The sequence below is a fragment of the Procambarus clarkii genome, chromosome 42, assembly GCF_040958095.1.
Source record: "Procambarus clarkii isolate CNS0578487 chromosome 42, FALCON_Pclarkii_2.0, whole genome shotgun sequence".
In the NCBI taxonomy this organism is placed as follows: domain Eukaryota; kingdom Metazoa; phylum Arthropoda; class Malacostraca; order Decapoda; family Cambaridae; genus Procambarus; species Procambarus clarkii.
Genome location: NC_091191.1, coordinates 9,177,196 through 9,202,135, shown reverse-complemented (window position 1 = coordinate 9,202,135; position 24,940 = coordinate 9,177,196). Strand labels below are relative to the sequence as shown.

The window sequence follows — 24,940 nt, the reverse complement described above, 5'->3', positions numbered from 1 at the left end:
CGTTGCACTGCCTAATATATATATATTTTACTTATATTAACTGTGCAAAAGTATTTAATGCTTGCATAAATGAGTTATTATATTGTTTCTTAACATTTAATATCAATTCAAATAGTTTTAAAGCTTCCATTTAAACGAAAATTCATATATATTAAATAGGCACATTGTTTTTGCATTATGCTAGCTGAAGGCCTCTTGAATCGTCTGTCGGGTTGTTCTCAATTTTTCTTTGTGAATGTGTTCATATATATGCCCGAAACGCTGCGCGTGCTAGTGGCTTTACAAGACTGTAATTACCATATTTGTATCCTCACATTCCTTATGTACATTCTTGTATATGCATAAATAAATAAATAAATAAATATCTTCACTTTTATCACTCTTCCTTTTTATCCCTGAAGTATTTGAACATTTTGGTGTGTGTGCGCTTTAGCTATTATTTTCAAACCACCTCTTTACTTCCTTTCCAAATTCTTACACATTAAACTTGTTAACCTTCTGTAGCCTATACACGCTGCTTTCTGGTGTACTGCTTTGTATTTTGTGCAGAAAAGTGCATGAAAAACTGGTGTTGGGGGCTTGGTAGGAAGGAGCCATTGGGTAAGGAAAGGCCATCATACAATATTTCATTGTGAACACTTTGCTCAGATGCAAGGGGAGGAATTTTAAACTATGTGGTTAAGAGTATTTTGTTGGTAATTACAGGCAACGTACATAGTACATTTGTCCGACTTGCCCGAATTATTATTAGTCCTGATCGTCTAAAGTAACTGTCAAGGCTTTTAACTGTTAAGGAAAAATTATAAATACACCAAACATGAAGTGGGTAAACATGCAATAATATTGGTTAGTGTGTCTGTCTCTTCACGGCGTGTCCAAACAAGGTTCTGTTGGGAAAAGTCGTGTTTGAGCTGGGAATAGTTAAGTAAAGGTTGTGCCTACCTTCCCACTCATTGCCACCCTTCAAGATTTATGGACACTATTTGTCTAGTTAAAGACTTGATTATCGCTTAAAGGTTATTTTTCGAGGCATTGAGAATATGCACACGACTCCTCCTTTTGTACACGTTCCTGTTCTCTTAAGCGTCTTCTGCATGGGTACTAATATAAATTTATTTTATTTTATTGTAAGAATTTAAATATTGTAGCTCCAAAGGTGCATGATACATTTTAACAAAGTGCCAAGTTATACTACTTTAAAAGATTTAGACAAATATGAATTAATTCTTCAAAATTCTGATTCCATCTACTTATTTTCATACTATCATAGTAGTTATGCTAAAAATTTTATTTGGACTGTATTTTTCTCAAGCATCCTTCAAAATTCATTCTATTTATAGTTTAGGGATTCCATTAGTGGATGTTGACCATTATGCACGAGTACATACATGGGGTACCACCTCGTAATATCTGAGGGACTTTAACCTCGGTCCTTTGTTAATTTGACATGGTATATGACAGGAGACCAACTTTAGTAGGGGATAATGACACTACATATATTATTGTTCTTTACTCATAAGTTCAGCTGGCTGATACAGAGCAGAGCGGGTATCATTACATCACAGACAAGTTCCACGAGCTGGAGAGAACAGACACAGCAGACGAGCCTCACCTGTTCAAGGTGGGCCCACAGGTAGATGGCATGGGGACCAAGCACGTTGAGAAAAGAACCTACAGCAGAAGGCATAGGACCCAGGCACTCTGAATTGATGTTAAGATAAAATGAGTTGGGGCCCATAGTTGGCGACAGAAGAGCTGTCACTATGTGTAGGCCTAAAATAGGCAGCATGAAGGCCTGGCACCCTGAGTCAGTCCAAATGTGGAATGAGGAGCTTGCACTTTAGGTGAGCCAGTACTAAATGCCACAGAGGTCAAAGCCTCACTTGCTGGTCTGCTAATGTACAACAGTTCAAAGGTAAAACAATGCCTTCATAAGAGAATAAGAAATAAATGGAGTCATTGAATTCACTTGTAACAATAAAACTGCATTATAAACAATTGTACAGGGTCTTAATGTCTTTGATGAACAAAATTAAAATATGCAGAATATAAGCTATTTTAGGCAAGCCCTCTTCAAGTATAATTGACACAATTTGATATGTTCACAAACATTTCAGCTGTTAAGACAATATTCTACAAGTGAAAGACAAGTGCTGCTGCAACACTACAGTACTCAATATGCAGCTGATGTGTCAACTTCTAGCACTGAACAATATGAAGCTCAATGACAAGCCGAGTCCTGTGGGGATTGTACACTGTTGGCTTTGCCAGATGAGAAATATTTATGACATCCAGATATATGTATACATGTTATGGAATACATAAAATAACTCATCCTGTGGTGTATGGAATGATGACATGCTCTTTGCAATAAATGAAGTTTTCCAGGATGCTAGTAAATAGCAGTAGGGTATATTAATTCTACTGCAATGCATGTAATTCAAGCTGTAATTTGCATTATGTAATAGGCCGTATTTCTATAAAATTAGTTTTGATTTAATTTGTCTTTTCTTTACGTAATTATCAAAAGCCGCCGCCAAGCCGGTCTTTTCTTTAAGGCACACCCTTTTCTCAAATAAAAATAAAATATAGAAATTAGTTAACTCCAATAAACAGAAAAAGCAAAAATTATTTGTCGCCAATCCCTTTTTGGCTTAATTGCACTATGTAATTTAATGTGTTCCATAAAATTTATTAAGAATATTTTAAGATAGATGTACTGTATGACAATTATAAACATAGTAATTACATTACTGAAAGTTGGCCTATTAAAATACTGACATTGCTTGGAGAGTAGAGCTCTTGAGAGCAACTACAGGTAAACTACAGATAATTTGAATCACATCTATTACAAGAGAATGCGCCAGGACCAATGTCACCAAACAAAAAGTATCAATATTGTAGCAGCACCTCGCATGAATATGCTTGCCTCACAATTCATGGCTAGAGGGCAAACACTCATGATTTTAGCCACCTTCGAGAGTAATATTTTATTCATAGGCCATACCATTACATTTTTAGGAATTTTGAGAGGCTAATTAAAATAAATAAATACTTAATAAGCCTTATCTGAATTTAATTTAAGATCAGACAAGGAATTAAGCAATATAATGTATATACTGTATTTGCTTATAAATAAGTTATGCATAATATATATATATATTGGTTGCGCCAAATGACTGTAGCAATATGTTGGTGTGGCCAAGGATGCCATCATTACCTATACACCACTCATTCTGATACATACCAATCTCTGGTATCTATCTTTACTATAGTGCCAACTGTGGGCTATAGATTCTTCATTCCACATACCAACTGCAAGACGATACGTTACATTTTTACTTGTGCACTGTGCATAAGAATGGAGAAAATATAATGTTCATAACAAAGCTGCAATTTTTTTTTTAAATTGTACTGTAAATATAAACATATGGTTACAAAAAATCTATCTAAACAAATGATATGTTCTAATCAGTTATGCAAACAAACTGTCGGCTAACATTTTGTAAAGCCACAACAAAATAAAAAAAATTGTATTTAACATGTTAATGTGACAATTCCCAGCAATGACAGTCGACAAAGTACAGTGTAGGCTAACACATTACAAAGTCTGAACAATGTTTACAAACGATGCATTGCTGATCTAATTTGTTTAACGGTATACGTAGTACAGAATAAAATATATGAGAAGGCAATGAAGTCGCCCTCTTGAAGATTTTTCCATACTGCAATAGCTTTATTATATAATATTAAAATCTATTGATCCTTGAAATATCAACAAGAATCTTATTGCACGCAGCATTCACTGCTAGTACTGCAATACCAATCAATCTCTCCTACAGCCACACTTCAAGTATCTATGCAGTACACGCACACAAACAATATATAGGCATAAATTCACATGTGCACAAGACATAGTGGTCAAGAACGACTCTTATAATAATATCTGTAATGCAACTTCGTTTTGTCTCCACTCATATAATTCTTGGTTCACTTTTCATATATCATCTCACGTCCTTAGACTAACTATGTACATCACTATCACAACAGTAGGGGATAAAACCTTTACCAGCTATGGGGCTTCCAGTTGATGATCACAACACGGAGAGAATAATATTCTTCACCTTAGGGCACCATGGTGTCTCGTGTCCCACAGCTTCCTGAGCACTTTTACTATGTTTACTCTTCCAAAGTTTCACACATAGTTAGAGGCCAGATTGTGGCACCTGTGTCTCATTTTCTGGTATTGGGAAGCCCACTGTAAGAGGCTCCCCACTGACCTATCATCAGGAAACTCAAGATATAACTTTTGCTGGTAGGTGAAAGATTCGAATACAGAAAAAAATATGTAAGCAATAAATGAAGAAAAATAATAGGCCAAAATATAGAAGCAAAATTGTAATTTGGCTGTAAACACAAAAGTCCGTAAAATTGTGCCCACTTTATAACTGTATTTGTTTGGGAAGAGAAGGTGAGCACTGTCGTCGCCTGCAGCCTCAGAATGGGAATGATTTGATGAGCGCACTGCAAGAAGATAACATGGGCGACAGGTTGCAGAGACCGTGTGTGTGGGCTTAGACAGGGACTGTGTGAGGTGGAGTGTTGGCTATTGAGAGTTGTGAGGGTTCACGTCTCCGCTGAGGTATATCGCCGCCTCACTGTCTGGTCTCTTACTCCTCGCCAATGTTGTGGTGTTGCAGGGGAGTGGTGTGGGGTCGACGGGGGCGTGGATCAGGAGAAGCAGCACAGCTTTCGCCAACCACGTTTCCTAGAGGTGTCATCTGTATACTCGAGTGCGTTGCGACCAGCTTGGCTATTTAGAGGCTCACTGGCTCCATCTCGTGTACTTCCGCCCATCTTTCTGTGCCTGGAGAAGGACCGTTTGGAAGACCCGCCTCGGCTAAGTGTTGGGATATTGCGGGCTTCAAGGGCGGCTAGGATGGCTTGGTCAAAAACTTCTTTTAGGTTGCGTTGTGTGAGGGCCGAAGACTCCACATACCCAACGGCTCCAATCTGGTGTGCCAGGCGGCGGGCGGCGACCTCCGTCACTGGTTGCTCGCGGTACTGCGCTAGTTCTATGAGGACCTGCAAGCAATAATTACTCTTAGTCTCTGCTTCCTTTCACGTTAAAATGCTTTGGCACTGCCATTGTTGAATCTTAAAATATTTAAAGTATAAACATAATAATTATTGTGACATTTGAAGAAAAAACCTAACGAATAATCAGCTAATTTTAAGTGAAATAGTTCACTGACAATAAAATGATTGTAATTTGAAACTCAAAACGTAATAGTTGCCTGACTTTAAACTTCTTCCTTGCTGATGCGCAATCTATAACTTAGAGAATTTACAAAAATGAAAAAATATAAATTACTGAAATGTATTACTTTGTTCTTATAAATGGTTTTAAAACACATCAGCGTGTTACTTATAAACGCACGAGCGCGCACACGAACGCACGCACGCATGCACACACACACACTGTGTGGGAAAAAAAAGTAGTTAGTAAACAGTTGAGAGGCGGGCCGAAAGAGCAAAGCTCAACCCCGCAAGCACAACTAGGTGAGTACACACACACACACACACACACACACACACACACACACACACACACACACACACACACACACACACACACACACACACACACACACACACGGTTGCAGGCTGCTACAGCACAATAAGGTGTAGGAGAAAGGTGTGATGAAGGGTGCTAATTTGTTTTAATTGCTGCCGCCGGAGGCGACTAGTGTATTGTGCACCCCCTTACTCATCCTGTGAGCGGTAGCGCAAAAAGCATTACAGAGGGCACAAAAGAAGATAGATGAAGTTGTTTATGTAATAATCTCAACGGAGATTATTACATAAACAACAACATCTATCCTTCACTCCTTATAATTACAATGTCAGTTAGTTAGAGAATGTTCTATTTCTAGAGCTACATATTTACAGTAAGTCATTATACATTAATGGTAGGTCTTATCACTAATACATAATTGTTTGAGCAATTGAGATATTACAGAGTCGTTGGGGAGCTCGTGTTAGTCTTCACAACACACTACTTGTTTCTTAATCTCATAAGTCTCATCTACTGGAAGTGAAATATTAATATAGTGCAAAGATTATGTATTTTATCCTTAGTAATAAGATAGGTTGCCATATCATTCAACGTGAGTTTAGATTTATCTCTAAATAGCTCAATTTTACTACAAACCAAGATATAGTGAAAAAGAAAGAGTGCTGACCTTCACATCTGTCCTGAGGTCGCTCTGAGTACCGACGAGGACAATGGGGACGCGAGGGTTGTGCTGGCGGAGCTCCGGCAGCCACTTCTCCCGCACGTTGTGGAAGGAGGTAGGCGACACCACACTGAAGCACACTAGGAACACGTCCGTCTGCGGGTAGCACAGCGGCCGTAGGGAGTCGAAGTCATCCTGTGGGGGAGGGAAAGATATATCGTAAATAGTACGGTGTAAATGCTTTTTCAAATCTTTAATTATTTCCCAATGACAATCACTTAGGTTATAAAAAGCACATAATAAGCACTTTATTATGGTTTCATTCATTTAGCAACATGCACTTACACCGCATCAGGTGGGATATCATATGTACGGGAAACAAACCTAGTGGTTCGAGAAGAGACGAAATGTCATCATTGTGCATATAAAATGTTCAAAATACCACTGGAACATTATCAAACACAGATTTTACCACATCAGATTGTAACGACCGCTTACCCTGCCGTAATAACCGCGGCCTCTATTGTAATAACCCAATGTTCCCCAGTATTAATCCTGTTATCTTGTGATCTCTCATAATCGTACTATACGCTCTCTGTTGTAATCTCTGTCTCTCTTCACTCAATACCCCAGCTTAACACTGTTACAGTCCAGCATGACCCCTCACTGGACTGCCACGTATATAAGAGGAATATTAAATGAGGAAGATACACCAAGGACAAGGGTTATTAGTTAAAACAATAACAAAACACATTAACACTGCCACCACCTTCCCGACCAACCATACCTGAATGTGTCTATCACCGATCCCCCAGGAAGGCAAGGAATCAGTAACCATGGGACTCCGGGTAATATGAATTTCAGTAATAAATTTTGGAAAATTAGTTTGTGTAATTTACGTTACTTATTTGAATCCAAGGGCAACTTTAGTATCTATTAATAGTAGGAGAACCTGGGGGCTTCCAATACAACACCTAAAAATGACAAAGTAGCAAAATATATCAAAGGGGAGTTAAGTGAATACCACTGGACAAGCTATACAATTTATTTTATGAAACATGTAAATTAAGACAATTTGAACACATAACCTATTCTATTTCCCTAGAGGCACAATGGATATTTACCGAGGACACAAAACTCAAGTGCACTATACCTTAAATACCCGCACTACGGCCACGATGTTGATGGCTGCCCTCAGCCCCGAGGATACGGGCTTGCGGCCCTGTTCCTAATACACTCCCAAGACACACTGATGAAATTTAGTTTTTCCAACTTATTGCTGGGAAGGATTACTCCTCCCACCATCTACTACAGCCCCAGGGCTCCACCCATTATTTTGGCAATGGCCAACCATTTAACACGTAGGCCTGAGGTCTGGCTCTCTAGGGCCAATAAGGACTTGGCCCTTATCTCAGGCCAATCACCTTCACTGATCTGTCGTGGAAAGCTACATGAATTTCTGAAGATTGAGTCAGCTCTCCCCAGCTAAAGAGAAGAGGGACAAGGCGCGTCTATGGAGCCCAGGCACCTGCGAGCAATGTTTACAAAACTGATAATTTATGTTCAAGCCTGTCTCCTCTAAGATAGGAGTAGGGACATTTGACTCTGCCTGGTATGGGGAAGGCCGCTGCTGAGAGGGACAGAGAGGGATGAGAGGGGGTGGAGAGGGAAATATCTGAGTGGGGAATTGAGTGGGAGAAGCCAAGGTATCCACGACCACCCTACCCTCAGGTCAACCTCTTGACCCTGACAAATGGGCGACAGGGGGGGGGGAAGAGGAGGAGACGAATGACGGCCAAGGGGAGGGGAGAAGGAAGGAGGGGAGAGGGAGAAGGAAAGGAGGGGAGAAGGAGGGAAAAGAGGGGAGAAGGGAGAACCAATGATCTGAGCCCCAGATCATTACAACTCCCCCTCCTCGGAAATTAAGAAATTTGTGTGTACAGCAAGTTACACACACTTTTCTTATCCAGAAATCCTGCCCTACCCTAACCATTAACTCCAAAAACAACATTTTTAACCCAACACTATTTTAAACCAATGCCTCAAAACAAAAGAAAATTATCTAATCCTAACTAATTCCATACAATACTCCAACAACAATAACGGCACACCCAAAAGGTGCGCCCCAGCATGTATTTATACCTATCAACACAACAGTAATAATACATAAAACATAAGGACAGAGACCGTCCCTATAATCCTGGCTGTCCACATGGATGCAGCCCCGTACCCTTCCAACTATCTGGAAGACAAAATATCCTATTCCTGTCTTGATATAGTAACAAATAACTGGAGAAATCCAAACCTAACAATTACTACCTAGCTAAAATCAGCTGATAGCCTTCAGCTATCCCAGTATTCCACCTGGAATAAAGATCAAACACATCACACAAAACATTAAAAATAAAAAAAATCAATGTCATTAAAAAAATTAACAAAATTATAAAATTATATCAACATAGAAGAACACTACCTCTCAGGGACCTAGTGTTCCACTCCACACCTGTGGCAACTGTCCACCACAGCGCATCCCAATCTTAAAATATAAAGAAAAGACACAGAAATATTTTTATTAATAAAAAAAAATTCAATGTCCACAGACATGTCCCTTAACCAACAACAACACTCTGGATATAAGTTCCTCAACTCCTAATATCCCAGAGTTCATATTCAAGTCCACAACCACAGCGGGTGTACACATTTGTCAGACTGTGTACCACACCCTTATCGTTCAGTAAACCACAAAAAAATTAAAAAAAAAATATATATGTATAACTATCAGTATCTAGGATCTAGAAAACTCTAGATAAAGTTCCCCACTGATCAACGTTTCTAGAGATCCTACTAGATGGTTCTCAGACCAGTTTACTCATACAACTTATCTAGAGACAGGGTCATTTTCTAATGTTCACTTTCTAGATTTATTTCTCTATTTCACTAGTTCTAGTTTTCAACATTTAATACTGGTCCAGAGGACTTTCCGAAGGTGTATAGGTGCTTACTATCAGATGGAAAATTAAAAGTTGAACTGTTCCGAGTTACCACAGTTTACTATATTAATAGCGTTTATTTGTATATGAAACTTTTCTATAAATATTTTCTCTCGTTCGTTCCTGTTGACATTTCGTTGCTGTAGATTCCGGCGACTACCTCATGTTGCTTGAAGATCCTGGTCGTCTGGAAGTTCCATTTCCGGCCCCGGCCAACTACGGACAGTACAGGGGGTCTCGTACTACCCGCACCTGACTTGAGTGACAGCTGACAGCTGGCGGCGGTCAGCTCAGGTGGACCCCGCTAACAGGAACCCGGGTTCACCTCTTCTTCTCGCTCCCCAAACAGTCTTGATGGATTGTTGTTAACCATGGCTGCCACAGTAGAGCACAGCTTCGACGTATCACGATGTCTCGCGTTGGTAGTGAGGTTCGAGTGGCGTTGAAGAGGATGGCATGGTGACAGGACAGGTGGGCCCTGCCTCAGCTCCTGGACGACGTCATCTACCGGCGTTTACTTGTCATCCCGGTACTACTGGGCCGGTACACCTTCCGTGCAACCCCTCGTGTAGCTGAACTTGGGCCGAGGTACAGGATTGTACCTCATCTGGCGATTCCGCAAGCACTCTGTAGGGGTAGTGCTGTTCGTACCTGAGACCACCGCGTTGCATCTTGGTTTCCACAGACGACGCAACCACAGGTTTTGATAAGAGCTGACAAGTCCTTGCAATTAGCGTTCTTCTTCGTAGACCTCTCGTCTTCCACTTCCGGTTTTCCCGCAGTCTTGACTACGCGGCTGGTGGGCTTGGTTGGTGACCTTGAGACAGCTTGCCCACGGTTGTGATGGTGACTGGACTCTGCTCCGTGAAGACAGCATGGCTGGACTGGGACAACCTCGTTAGTGACGTGAGGTGTCGGCCGGGTGACTGTACGCCAGTCACCCCTTCCGGATAACCAATTGACGAGTTACCGGGTACAAGGGGGAGGACTTTATGTAACGTGCCTCAGACCCCGATCTTATCAGCCAGGTGGGTCATCCCCAGACCTGCTGATCTCGATCCCTGGTTCACGTGTGACTGGGAGGCTGGAACTGGTGTACCATCAGACCTGAGAAAGACAGACAACAACAAATGGCGGAAGCATGGATATTACTCTGAGGTATAGGTAGTTGGAAACCCCAGAGCAAGGCAAGTATGCTACCTGAGCCATGTACCTCAGTAAATACACACCAGTGCCTCTACAGGATAATTATTATGAAATTACTAAACCTGACTAGGGGAGATCATTAACAATTTACTGTACAGCTCGCGACCTTGTTACCATGGGGTGACAAGATTGAACTTGACTACTGATGAGATCTGACAGGTCATCCTCATCCTCTGACTCAGCACTTGGATCATTAGACAGGTCAGGAATTAGACTTGCTGAAGGCAGCTCTAGTTCCTCCCTCGCGTGATAAGGTTTTAATTTATTAATGTGAATCGTTCTCTCAACTTGGTCTTCAAAAATACCTTTAATAACAAAATTAACCGGACCCTTTCTTTCAATTACCCGGTAAGGGCCCCGCCATCTAGGTGCAAGTTTCCTACTCTGATTGGCAGGAGCCGCCTCATTAACTCTCAACACAAGACTCCCGACTTTCAACTCAAGAGGTCGTACCTTCTTGTCATAATGCTGAGCATAGCGGTCTCGTGCTGTCTTGGAAACCCTGGCTGCAATTCTCCATGCATTTTTCATCTTATTTAAAACTTCTGATGGGTAGTCGTCCCCATATACAATATTATGTCTGTTAAGCAGACCTGACGGGAAATTACATGAATGACCTGTGAACAGCAAAAGGGGTTGGGTGTTAATGGATTGATGGATGGCAGTGTTCAGAGCCAACTGGACATAGGGTAGTTGTTCGTCCCACGAATTTGCATCATGCTCTGCAAGAATTGCAAGCATATCTTTAACTGACCGGTTCGTCCGTTCTGTCATGCCGTTAGCCTGAGGGTGATAAGCCGTCGTGAATGCTGAAGTGGTTTCTATAATTTTACATACTTCTCTAAAAATATTCCCATTAAATTCCTGACCTCGGTCAGAAACTAACACTTTAGGGGGACCGAATACAGTGACGAACCTATCTAAGAACGCCTTTGCAACAGTTCGTGAATCCTTCTGAGACAATGCAATCAGTGTGGTGTACCTGGACAGGTGGTCTACCAACACCAATACGTAACGGTTTCCTGAATGACTGTGATGCAGATCAATCAGATCAGCCCCCACCCGATCTAAAGGTTCCAAAATTTCTGGGAATTCTTGCAATGGAGCTTGTACCTTAAGGGTACCTTTCCTCCTTTGACAGTGACCACAGGACTTAACGAAGTTAATGACCTCTGTTAACATACCGGGGAAGAAAAAGAGTGCCTTGGCTTTCATGTGAGTTTTAAAAATCCCCGGATGACCTGCAATCTTAGACGAATGTGCGAGTTTCAACGCCGACTTCTTCAACACCTCTGGGATAACCAGCTGAAAAACTGCACGATCCTGCTGTCCCTTTACATAAAATAAGACCCCATCCATCATTTCAAAATCGTGAATTGCTAAATTACGTTTCTTCGACGGATATTTTCCTCCCTCCAAAAGTTCAATAATTTCCTTCCACCTTGGTTCGTTCATCTGGAATTCTCGCATTTTCTCACTGGAAATATTTTCAATATTAAGATTTACGTTAATAGTAGCAATGTTTCTACTCAAAGTATCTGGTACAACATGTGATGGACCAGGCTTGTAAAGTATTTGGAATGAGTGAGCAGCTAGTTCATGAGACCAACGGGACATGCGAGGGCACTTAGTTCTTTTCTTAAAAATATGAGTCAAAGCCCTGTGATCTGTATAAATGACAAAGTGACGTTGGAAAAGATACGGTTCAAAGTACCTGACACTTTCTACCACAGCCAAAGCTTCCCTATCCGTGGCAGAATAGCGGACCTCCGGACCCTTAACCTTCCTGCTGAAATATGCAACTGGGTGAGGAAGATTGTCATTATCACGTTGCATTAAGCACCCACCAATAGCTATGCCACTGGCGTCAGTGTGTACTTCCCACTCCTTATCAAAATCCGGTACTGCCAAGACTGGGGTGGTAATGAGTTGACTTTTTAATTTTGCATAAGCGTTATCATGCTCAGGTTTCCAAACGAATTTAACATTTTTCTTAGTGAGCTCAGTTAACGGTGCTGTTGTACTTGCAAAACCCTCAATGTGGCGACGGAAATATCCGGCTGCCCCCAGAAACCTTCGAACATCCTTTGCTGTCTTAGGTGTTGGCATGTCAGCAATGGCACGACAGGAGTCGGGGTCAGGTCGGATACCATCTGTGCTCACCTGGAATCCCAGAAACATGAATTTCTGAGATGCCAGAGTGCACTTACTCACGTTAAGTTTGAACCCCGCCTTATCTAACAGTGCCAACGTCTCAGTCAAATCTCGTAAGTGCTCATCAAACGTCCTGGAGTAGATAACCACATCATCCAGGTACGCTAACGAGTGCCTCCCCAAGACTGGACTGAGGATATAATTAATTGCCCTCTGAAATGATGAAGGCGCTGTCTTTAACCCGAAAGGCATCCGCTTGAATTGATAAGTATGAACCCCATCAGAGAAGGCGGTCTTTTCTCTATCTTTCTCAGCAACTGGGATGGCCCAATACGCCGATTTCGCATCCAGAGTGGAAAAGTATTTGGCTGCCCCAAACTGATCTATTATTTCTTGTATCCGTGGCAAAGGATACACATCACCTTTAGTAATTTCGTTTATCTTTCGGTAGTCAACACAAAACCTATAACTACCATCCGGTTTACGTACCAACACCACTGGCGACAACCATGGTGATGTACTAGGCTCTATCACATCCTGTCTCAACATTTTCTGACACTCATCCCTAATTACTTCCTTCGCCCGTTCCGGAAGTCTCCATTGACGGGTGTAAATAGGAGGATGATCACCTGTAGGAATAACATGCTCGATCCTATCCAGAAGCCCGATCTGATCGTCTTCTGTTGCAAACAGTCTCGGGAATTTACGTAAAATCCCTCTCAAAAGTTTCCTATCTGACTGTTGCACATGTTGCAAATCCAGAGCCGAGATTAACTTATCAACTTCTTGAATATTACTACTTTTCCCTGTCTCGGTCTTGTGTTTCCCTTGTGTACTACTTTGTGTAACATTAAGTGCACTACACTGTGCTGTGGTGGCTGGCATCTCCTCCTGGCTTTGATACTGAAAAATTCCTGTATTTTCTACAATTGTAGCCTGAGACACCCTATCACCTGCCCTGAAACGATAGGTTTTGTGCGAGAGATTGACAACTGGAATAAGGGCACCTTTATCAAGCACTGTGATCAAATGATGAGGGATCAACAACCTGTCACATCTCCCAGCCACCTGAAGGGTGGTTATTTGAATCCAAGGGCAACTTTAGTATCTATTAATAGTAGGAGAACCTGGGGGCTTCCAATACAACACCTAAAAATGACAAAGTAGCAAAATATATCAAAGGGGAGTTAAGTGAATACCACTGGACAAGCTATACAATTTATTTTATGAAACATGTAAATTAAGACAATTTGAACACATAACCTATTCTATTTCCCTAGAGGCACAATGGATATTTACCGAGGACACAAAACTCAAGTGCACTATACCTTAAATACCCGCACTACGGCCACGATGTTGATGGCTGCCCTCAGCCCCGAGGATACGGGCTTGCGGCCCTGTTCCTAATACACTCCCAAGACACACTGATGAAATTTAGTTTTTCCAACTTATTGCTGGGAAGGATTACTCCTCCCACCATCTACTACAGCCCCAGGGCTCCACCCATTATTTTGGCAATGGCCAACCATTTAACACGTAGGCCTGAGGTCTGGCTCTCTAGGGCCAATAAGGACTTGGCCCTTATCTCAGGCCAATCACCTTCACTGATCTGTCGTGGAAAGCTACATGAATTTCTGAAGATTGAGTCAGCTCTCCCCAGCTAAAGAGAAGAGGGACAAGGCGCGTCTATGGAGCCCAGGCACCTGCGAGCAATGTTTACAAAACTGATAATTTATGTTCAAGCCTGTCTCCTCTAAGATAGGAGTAGGGACATTTGACTCTGCCTGGTATGGGGAAGGCCGCTGCTGAGAGGGACAGAGAGGGATGAGAGGGGGTGGAGAGGGAAATATCTGAGTGGGGAATTGAGTGGGAGAAGCCAAGGTATCCACGACCACCCTACCCTCAGGTCAACCTCTTGACCCTGACAAATGGGCGACAGGGGGGGGGGGAAGAGGAGGAGACGAATGACGGCCAAGGGGAGGGGAGAAGGAAGGAGGGGAGAGGGAGAAGGAAAGGAGGGGAGAAGGAGGGAAAAGAGGGGAGAAGGGAGAACCAATGATCTGAGCCCCAGATCATTACAAGATTACCACCGAGATGCAGCGACGCAAATTTATTTTTTAAACACATTGGACATAACTTTACTGAAGCCAAAACCCGTCCAACACTAAACCTAAGCAAATGTTTATACGAGTAACGCTTAGTGCGGCACCTAGAGGCTTAGAGCCCGGCGCAGGAATGTCCTTGAAAAAAGGTATATTGTATGTGCTCCCTTAAATGTTCTTGCAGGATCGAGCCTCGCCCTAATGGCGCTTGTTTATTGCAGTGATTCCCGATCCTCTTGTTTCTTATCGTATCTGCTTTTGAAACTTTTGATTGAATTTGTCATTCCTCTCTCCATTCCCCTCCCCGTACGCTAAGGTAGCTCTTCTTCTGCCATCTTTAGTGCAGTCATTTATTATGTATCCCATATATTTATAAATATAAATATATCCCATATATTTATTATGTATGTGGTGAACAAAATCACACACACACGTAATGGGTTCAGCAACGGAACTCAATAGTTTATTTAGCTGAATAAGGATCAATCTTCTGAAGCTAGTTTTTAACACACACACACACACACACACACACACACACGTGTGGCCCACGACAGTCTTCATGTCTTCTCTACAACTCAAGTCTAGAGAAGACATGACGTCTACGCGTCAAGTGTGAAGAGCTCAAACTCTTCCAACATTTTCTTGTTGCTACCTTCTGACTTATAGTTTGGGTCTATGCGTCTTGAGGCAGAGGTGGAGGAGGAAGACCTGGAGCATACCTGAGACCATACTATACTGTATGCTACCACCCTGTTCCAAATACACATGCATTCAATGTGAATTGGGGCATCAAGGCAGACGGCCACTGCTACACGGAGGGACTCTGGATCTAGGGGTATGCCCAGTGCAGACATGGATACTACCATAAGAAAGTGCTCTGCATGGGGGGCAATGGACCAGGCCTCCTGGTTGCTGGACTGGTCAACCAGCCTGTTGGACGTGGCTGCTCACAGCCTGACGTATGAATTACAGCCTGGTTGATCAGGTATGCCAGCAGCTATTTTTTCCACTATTGGACTGTACCAGCTGGACTGTTTGTGTATTTTTTGTGGGCTCTAAGTTGGGTGCTGGGGCTGCAAGGGCATCCCACCCATTTGAATATTCAATAAAAGCAGAATCATGTATGCCAGCCGAATCATCCAGAGGTTCTGGTCGGATTTCTCTTGGAAGGTTGTTCGATGCATAGCATGACATAAAAGCTGGTAGAGCAATCTAGATGGCTGTGTGGACAACATTTGAACCCGTTGAAGACGAGTATGAACAAGAGCAATTAAGATCGAGAAACAGCTAACCACTTTCGTAAATATATGGTGGACGAAAAATATTAGTACATTACGTTTATATTCGTAATTAGAACTGACATTGTAGAACTGCCCTAAACTATCACAGCATCCTTTACATGAATTTTTGTGCAAAGAAATTATATATGGTGATGAGAAAGAATTAACCATCCATCCTAGTCAGTAAGATTCATAGACACATTGCTTGAAAATACTTATATAATAAGTAGCAAAATGACGCAGCCTATGTTCCTATTTTTTTCTTTTTGCGAAAAGCGTTTCCATCAATTTCATATTTACTCATTCAAAACAATTTAATACAGTTGAACACGGCAGAATGCTCATTCGAGCTGAAAGAATAATTCACTCCCCGTCGCTTTTCTACATTAAGACAAAAACGGGTATGTTTGCCGGTCTCCAAAACCCATCTGGATTTCAGGAGCCGCGACATAAATCCAGAAACCAGTGTGAGAGTTCCTCCTGGCGCCTGGAACACGCAGTTGTGTGGCGCCGACTCCCACAGCTGCAGGTACGCTACTTATCAAATTCCTGGGCTCTGAGTCACAGTGGAGGAACGCGTGCTCGTCACAACCCATAACACCCTAACCCAGTGGTAATAACGGCTTGTAATAACAACCCTTATGACGTCCCTACATGTGTGTGATAACACAATCATGTGATGCGTTTGGCTGCTTCTGGCCGTGACGCGTTCAGTGTAGCAACCCACCTTTAGCGAGTATTTCTGACAGTACTGTTTATATTTGATTTCAGGCATCAAAATAGACAATAATACAGCAGTGAAAAAATATAGATATATTTTATTATGCATACATACATATACAACTGAAATAAGTCATCTATACTCTTAAAATAATGTGTGGTTTATGAAGCGTTGGCAGCAGTGGCGCGCGTAGCTGCAACACGTGGTGGGCCACTTGTTTACCAGTGTCCCAAACTCTGCTCCCGGCTGCGGCTTCTAACTCGTTCCAGCTCGTTCTAACACCCATAGCCGTTCTAGAATGTTTTAAAAAGAGACAACATATTCTCTTTGAAAACAGGAAGGACAACTCGTAAAACAATAAGACATTACAACTAGAGGGTGTTATCCTTCAGGGCTTTTCTTCACATCTCGGCATGAACGAAAAATTAATATCAGAAAACTTCCAACTGATACTGCCGGCAACCTACATGCATGGGGGGTAGAAATAGCCTAAGCTACTCTATCCCTTTGAGACGTATTTTTTTCTTATCTCAATAAACATACTTGAACCTACATGCATGTGTATCCAGCACAACCTTGCTGATCAAATATACACTAAAGAAATTTGGATTATCGCGATTCTTGTGTTTAACATTATATCGTGTCTTGTCAAGATGGGCAGTTATTCTGCCGAAGAAATTTAAGAAAGAGAAGGTCTTCCAATATTCCCTCGCTCTCCGTCGGTAAGCGACATGATGCCATTCAAGAAAATTAATCACAAAAATCAAAATTGTCTTGGCTTGGATCTTTTACATTTTAGTAAATGGGTTACCTTCCCTGTAGGAGACCAGGCTGCGGTCTCCATATTGATGGATATGGAGGTCCACGAATCTGGGAAGCCATTATATGTAATGTTGTTATTAACTACAATAATTATTTAGTATGTACTCGACCTTGTATGTGAGCGAGAGAATAGACACTCGACATCAAATTTACTCACATATATTAAACCTGTATGAGGACAAAAGTCAACACCAGCCTGTAACAAGGTGACTTTATCGTGGGTTCCTGTAACTGTAAGCTAGCACATAACTTCATACATAAAACTGTACCCTGAAAAATAAACTGTATTGGATCTGACTACAGTAGTTAAGATTGATGATACACTTACAAAAAACTTGACAACAATTTATAGTTAAAATCGATTGAACGATCAATGGTGCGGTGGTCATGGTACTGTTTAGGTTTGGGGGTGATCCTGAACGTCGTGGGTTCGAATCCTGGCCGGGTCATTTAGAGTTCTTAGTGAGTATTATATGTATGTATGAATGTACTCGCCTAGTTGTGCTTGGGGAGGTTGAGCTTTGGCACTTTGGTCCCGCCTCAGATTCAGGTGTACAGATTCTGGAGCCTATTGGACTATATCAAATCTACATTTGAAACTATATGGAGTCAGCCTCCACCACATCACTACCTAATGCATTCTACTTGTTAACTACTCTGATACTGAAACAATTCTTACTAATGTCTTTGTGGCTCATTTAGATACTAGGTTTCCACCTGTGTCCCATTGTTCGCGTTCCACCCGTGCTGAATAGTTTGTCTTTGTCCACCCAGTCAATACCCATGAGAATTTTGTTGGTAGTTATCATGTCTCCTCTCACCCTTCTGTCGTATTTGTGTACTCGCCTAGTTGAGCTTGCGGGGATTAAGCTTTGGCTCTTTGGTCCCACAGACAAACGTGCGTGTGAGTATGAAATTATTTTAAACTAAAACCAGATAAAACTCAAAACAGTGTGTGTGTGGAAGCGAGCACTGATCCTTCCTTGGACGGTTTAAGTAAAGAGTATAAAACCCGAGCCGATGAGCTGGGCAAGGCAGTTGACCCGTCACGGCCTCACACACTCCTCGCCTATGCTAATGTGGAAAAAGTTAAGCGCACCTTCCTTGTAGGACGCGTCCTGGCGCCTATAAAAAAATGTGAACAGCAGCATTAGAGCGCGCACACCCCATGATCACTTTACAAGGATGGCAGCGCCTGCACGCTCCTCCCAGTATCATTTACCACAGTGTTCAAAAAATCATGCTTTTTCCTGCCCTGTGAAGGCATGACGAATGATATAGAAGCCATCAGCTATGCCAGACATCAAATGTCAGTAAACAATGAGGTAGACGAGGCTCTAAGCAAACACTGACAAATTATACCACCGTACACACTACACGACAGATGATAAGTCAAAACCAGATATTGATCGGTCGCTGAATCCACTCTTCTCTCTCCCCCCCCCCCCCCCCCGCTTATCCTTCCCCATTTCGTTTCCCAGGCCTCCAGAGACGCGACCAGCCACACTAGTCAGAATTCGGCTCAAAAATCACGCTCAGGAGTCAAATTTCCGACATTTCAGATATTTTGAAAACTGCAGGGGGGGTTTGGGCAAAATATGACCCATCGCCGTTTTCAGTAATTGGCATATTTTCGATATAAAAAGTCGTAATATGAAAATGAAAATAGATGCAGAGAGTCAGAATTCGGCTCAAAAATCACGCTCAGGAGTCAAATTTCCGACATTTCAGATATTTTGAAAACTGCAGGGGGGTTTGGGCAAAATATGACCCCTCGCCGTTTTCAGTAATTGGCATATTTTCGGTATAAAAAGTCTTAATTTGAAAATCAAAATAGGTGCAGAGAGTCAGAATTCGGCTCAAAAATCACTCTCAGGAGTCAAATTTCCGACACTTCAGATATACTGATTGACTTCATTCCCATACTGATTGACCTCGCTGAGTTTGTGTTTAAAATATTCAGCTTGCCAATCAGTAATGCCCTGGTTGAACGGATATTTTCGAGATTAACGTCTGTGAAAACTAAACTGAGAAATCTTGAATGGGAATGGGACTTGAGCTTTTGACATCAGTCTTGAGAATCAAAACATATCTTGAAGAAAATGTAACTTGTTGCTCGTCATTTGAACCACTCATGTCAATGCTTAAATATGAGTCTGCAATATACAAGAACGAGGTTGTGGATGCAGATCAAGATCTTGGTAATCTTCAACTGTAAAGACGTGGAAGGACTCCACACCCATTAAGCTTCAAACAGTAAATATTGGTAAATTATCCTATTATCATATTGGTTAAATATATATATATATGCAGAGATAATGTTAATAAAACAATTAAAATAGTTTAATGTACTCTATATATCATAATAGATTACTTTGAAACCCGTATCAGTCACTAAACAAAAAATTGGGCTACTCTTATTACAAATTCGCTACTTTGAGACCGTCAGCTCGCTACTTTGAGACCGTCAGCTCGCTACTTTGAGACCGTCAGCTCGCTACTTTGAGACCGTCAGCTCGCTACTTTTTTCATCCATCGAAACTTTAGATCCTCTGATATTATTATTCGTAGAACTTTTACTTAACTTGAATTGCGTCTTTTCGGTTTGGAAATACCGTATTGAAAATGTTCACCGATGAACATTATGTTATTTTCCGTTACTCACTAGAGCACTATTAACCTACATCCAATTGTAAACGTTTTCTGCCAAAGCAATTTTCCTGATGAACCTGACACTTGTCAGGTTCACACACACTAGGGGACACAGGTGGAAACCGAGTGCCCAAATGAGCCTCAGAGATATTAGAAAGAACTTTTTTAGTGTCAGAGTGGTTGACAAATGGAATGCATTAGGAAGTGATGTGGTGGAGGCTGACTCCATACACAGTTTCAAGTGTAGATATGATAGAGCCCAATAGGCTCAGGAATCTGTACACCTGCTGATTGACGGTTGAGAGGCGGGACCAAAGAGCCAGAGCTCAACCCCCGCAAACACAACTAGGTGAGTACTCGTGTTCGTGTCTACGTCTATGTTGATGAGGATAAAGAGTAACGGAGCAAAGACATAGCGAAGCGGAACTGAACTTGTTCCCCTAAGCAGACTGGAGTTTGACAACGTTTCTCGGCAATATGAAAAGCTCACCATTTTAATATTCATATCCCTACTTCACCTGCAATTCCAGACCTCATTCTATCACTCCGTGCCGTGGTAGTGCCATCACTAGTGGCACCTTAGCACACGGGGGGCAGGTGTAACACCGCACACTGGGTGAATGTTGTCAGTGGTGGCAGGTGGCCTGGCAGCGGGGAGCCCGCACACAATGAGAGTGAGTCAGGTAAGCGCCAGTGTCCCCCAGGCTACACTGTTTCCGCTCCTCGCTAACCGTCGCCACCCGCTACCTGCGTCATCACTACCCTGGTGGTGGGGGCTAGTGTACCTGCAGCTGCCTCGTCTACCTGCAGCTGCCTCGTGGTCAAGTCTGGTCTCGGACCGGGCTTGGGGAGAAGAAGTACTCCCAGAACCCCATCAAGCAGGTACCTGCAGCTGCCTCGTGTACTTGCAGCTGTCACAGTACTTTTTCTCATCCTCACATCGAACATAAACAAGGACACAAACTATAGTACCCTATCATCCTTTGCAGATGACACTAAGATTTTTATGAGAGTAGACAACATAGAAGACACGGCAAACCTCGAAACTGATGTTAATCAGTTTTTTTTTCAATAAGCCACAAAAAAATAACATTAATGAAGAAAATGTCCTGCTCTATGGCAATATATATATATAAACAGAAACCATATATAAAATTCATTTGTATCAAACTACAGAACGAAAACGTAATGTAAAGGATCAACGAGTATTCATGTCGAAAGACCTTACCTTTAAAGAACACAAAGTAGTTGTCAAGACTGCAAGAAAAATGACAGGTTGGATAACAAGAACCTTCCAAACAAGGGATGCCATACCAATGGTGGCACTTTTCAAGAGTCTAGTGTGGAATATTGTTGCACACTAACAGCCCCATTCAGAGCCGGAGAAATTGCTGACCTGGAAAGCGTACAGCGTGCAAATATTCTTTACTGCTAGAATCCACTCTATAAAACACCTAAATTATTGGGATCGATTAAAAGTTCTAAATCTGTATTCAATAGAAAGCAGGCGAGAATGGAAGGAATTTATGAGGGGAAAGCGCCAAGCCATTACGACTATATATAGCACTTGGAAGGGGGGTCAGGATAAGGATTTGGGATGAGACGGAGGGGGAAGGAATGAGGTCCAATCACTTGGACGGTCGGGGATTGAACGCTGACCTGCATGAAGCGAGACCGTCCCTCTACCGTCCAGCCCAAGTGGTTGGAAAGCAGGCGAGAGATACAATAATATTTTCCACGTGTAGATTATTATGTATAACTGGTTATGAATCTTCACATGGAAATACCACATGAAACCGAAAGGCATGGCATGATGTGCAAAATAGCCCCACTGAAATGCAGAGGTGCAATAGGAACGCTGCGAGAGAGAGCAACTCCATCAACATAAAAGGCCCAAAACTTGTCAACACTCCCTCTACATACAAGGGGAATACCTGGCCGACCTCTTGCGGTGTTCTCCCCAACTCCATAATCACCTCCAAAGACCGGGGCCGCGGAGACGTTGATCCTTGGAACCACCACAAGATAGGGTGTATTGGTTAGGGTGTATTGGTTAGGCTGCATTAGGCTCGGTTTGCTTAGGTTAGGCTTACCTTTTGCTGGTTCCTGGGATCAGTGTTCTCGCGGCACGGTCTCTGACCAGACCTCGTGGTTGGTGGTCTGGTCAACTGGACTGTTGGACACCGCTGCTTGCAATCTAATGTGCCAGTCACAGCCCGGTTAACTAGGTATTCCTTGGAGGTGTTTAGCAAGTTGTCTCTTGAACACTTAAGAAGAATAACTAGCAGACATCTCATGTGAAGTGGGTGAAAAAGTTTTGGACCTTTAATGTTGATAGAATTGTGTCTCAGCGTACCTGTTGCACCTCCGCTTCTCAACGGTGCTATTTTGCACTTCCTGCCATGCCTCCTAGTCTCTTAAAAAGTTATTTCCAAGCGTAGATTTGGAACCAGTCTCTCTAATATTATCCAGGTGTAAATTAATATGCATCTCTCGCCTACGCTCTAGAGAATGCAGACATATTTAAGCAGTCCCAACAATAATGTTTTATTAAAGGGATTCGGCCAGTAAACGTCTTTTTATACTTTTTCCAAGTCAGTAATTTCATCAGATCTGAATGGGGCTGTTATTGTGCAACAATATTCCATCTTGGAGAGCCTCAATCATTATTGGTCTGACATCTCTTCTTTGAAAGGTTCTCGTCATCCAACCTATTATTTTCTTGCCGCCGTGACAGCTACTTTATGGTGTTCTATAAAACTAACGTCTCCAACATGATTACTCCCAATTTTTTGCCCACTGAAGGATGGTTTCAAAATGCGCTGATGAACAGTCTTGTGTAGGATGGGGGTTGTAGCCCATTCTCTACCACCACACCACCACCACCATGCGCTGCTATTGGCACGCTAAGGACTGGCCATAGATTGATTGATAAAGATTAAGCTAACCAAGAGGTGGCACGGGCATGAATAGCCCGTAAGTGGTGGCCCTTTTGAGCCATTACCAGTATCAAGAGCTGATACTGGAGATCTGTGGAGGCGCGACTGCACCCTGCGTGACGGGAGATGTCTCCCGTGACTGACCATAACCACCTGTGTGTATTTACATCTTACCAGCTCACACCTGACCCCGGGAACCAACAATTCGGGTTTTTGTGGCAGCCTTTACATGCAATCTAGCGTGCCCTTGAACTTCACGTTACGTTGATGTCACTCAAGTCTGTTCGTCACACGAAAGAAACGAGTATTTGCCAAACCTCCGCGTCCTCTCACACGAACAATAAAATCGTGAGCACGAAGCCCAGCGCGAGATCGTAAGGCCTAATCAACACTGGACTTCAGCAGGCCACCTAAACTAGAACATCCTGCCGTGGCGGCCGTGCCAAGCTTCATAATTCCTGACTCGACAAAAACCTCTCAACGCACGGAGAGCAGCGGGAAAACTGGCAGGCGTCTTGCCAGGGAAAGTGTTAAGCCTGCATACTAACTGGGGAAAAGCACAATCTGGTGAGCAAGCGCCGCCGGGCTGGGCGAAGAACCGGGGGCGAGCACCGCCGGGCTGCGCGAAGAACCGGGGGGCGAGCGTCGCCGGGCTGGGTGTATAGGGCGAGCGCCGCCGGGCTGGGTGTATAGGGCGAGCGTCGCCGGGCTGGGTGTATAGGGCAAGCACCGTCGGGCTGGGTGGAGAAGTTTTGGCAGGAAAGTGTCAATAAAGGGAAGTGCCCCAGAGCACGAGCCGCCCCGACAATTACTACCACCGCAGCTCTCCAATTTTCGCTCCAACACAGATTACCAAAACAGCAGTTAACCCGAGTTGAGCAGCTGGCGAGGAGTGGGAGGGAGGGAGGGAGGGAGGGAAGGCGCAGGGAAGGGAAGGAAGGAAAGAGGGAAGGGGAATGAGGGAAAGTTAATTGCAGACCCCGGGGTTATGTTGGCTCAGCCGACCAGACTGTCCTCACTATACTGGCTATCTCGACATGATGTTGTTGTTGTTATAGATTCAGCTACTCGGAACAAGTTCCAAGTAGCACGGGCTATGGTGAGCCCGTAACTTACCTGGCACAGGAGCGGGGCAAGAAGCACGGGCTATGGTTAGCCTCGTGGACGTGAGATGTCCGGTATCTCGACAGATCGGGATGAATAATCAACTCCCACAACCACGGCTAGGAGAGAGAGAGAGAGAGAGGTGGATAGGTGTGGCACAGCGGGGACTGGCCAGCCCTCTGTTCACAACTAGGAACAACTGATTGGAATACCTTCGTCAATCCCACTTGGATTCTCTGCCAAAGTGCATTCCACATCAGCAGTATGGGATTAAACCTGACACATCCCGAGGCTTCGCATAACATCCTCCACCACATCAAGACGAGCACGTAACTGACTGACCCTTGACCCCAATTAGGAGTCATAATCGTGCAATGCCCCTGCGGCGCCGAGCAGATATGTTCCACCTTCAACGCACGCTCGTCCCGCTCCCACATCTTTATTATATTCCCTTCAAAGTACATTTTCATCGTCCTCTCGTGAATTGTTTGAATTCTCTTGTTAAATCTATGTTAACACGATAATTAGTAAGATTTTAACCCACATGTACAGTATAGTTCATGTAATAGAGCTACAGCCCGCAGACAGCCCGCAGAGAGCCCGCAGAGAGCCCGCAGACAGATGGACCCGCGTCCTGGGTGGCTTTCGGTCAGTGGATGGAGATCACTTGGAAATAATACCCGCTCCTGGTCGGCAGGGGAAGAGAGGTCTCCCACACCCTTCTCAACACA

General features: G+C 43.1%; 1 protein-coding gene and 1 long non-coding RNA gene across 2 annotated transcripts in view; both read right to left on the bottom strand.

Annotated features, from left to right (window-relative positions):
- LOC138373600 (uncharacterized) overlaps positions 1-24,940 on the bottom strand; it is a 449,843-nt gene that overhangs the window by 59,216 nt on the left and 365,687 nt on the right. The gene's annotated exons all lie outside the window — the stretch shown is intronic.
- Positions 1,498-24,940, bottom strand: part of LOC123770285 (cell division control protein 42 homolog) — a 251,451-nt gene continuing 228,008 nt past the window's right edge. Inside the window, exons 3-4 of the mRNA XM_045761990.2 lie at positions 6,246-6,434; positions 1,498-5,085 (exon numbers count right to left, since the gene is read on the bottom strand). Of these exons, the coding sequence (XP_045617946.1) occupies positions 4,732-5,085; positions 6,246-6,434 (543 nt within the window). The 3' untranslated portion in view covers positions 1,498-4,731. The remainder of the gene's footprint in view (positions 5,086-6,245; positions 6,435-24,940) is intronic.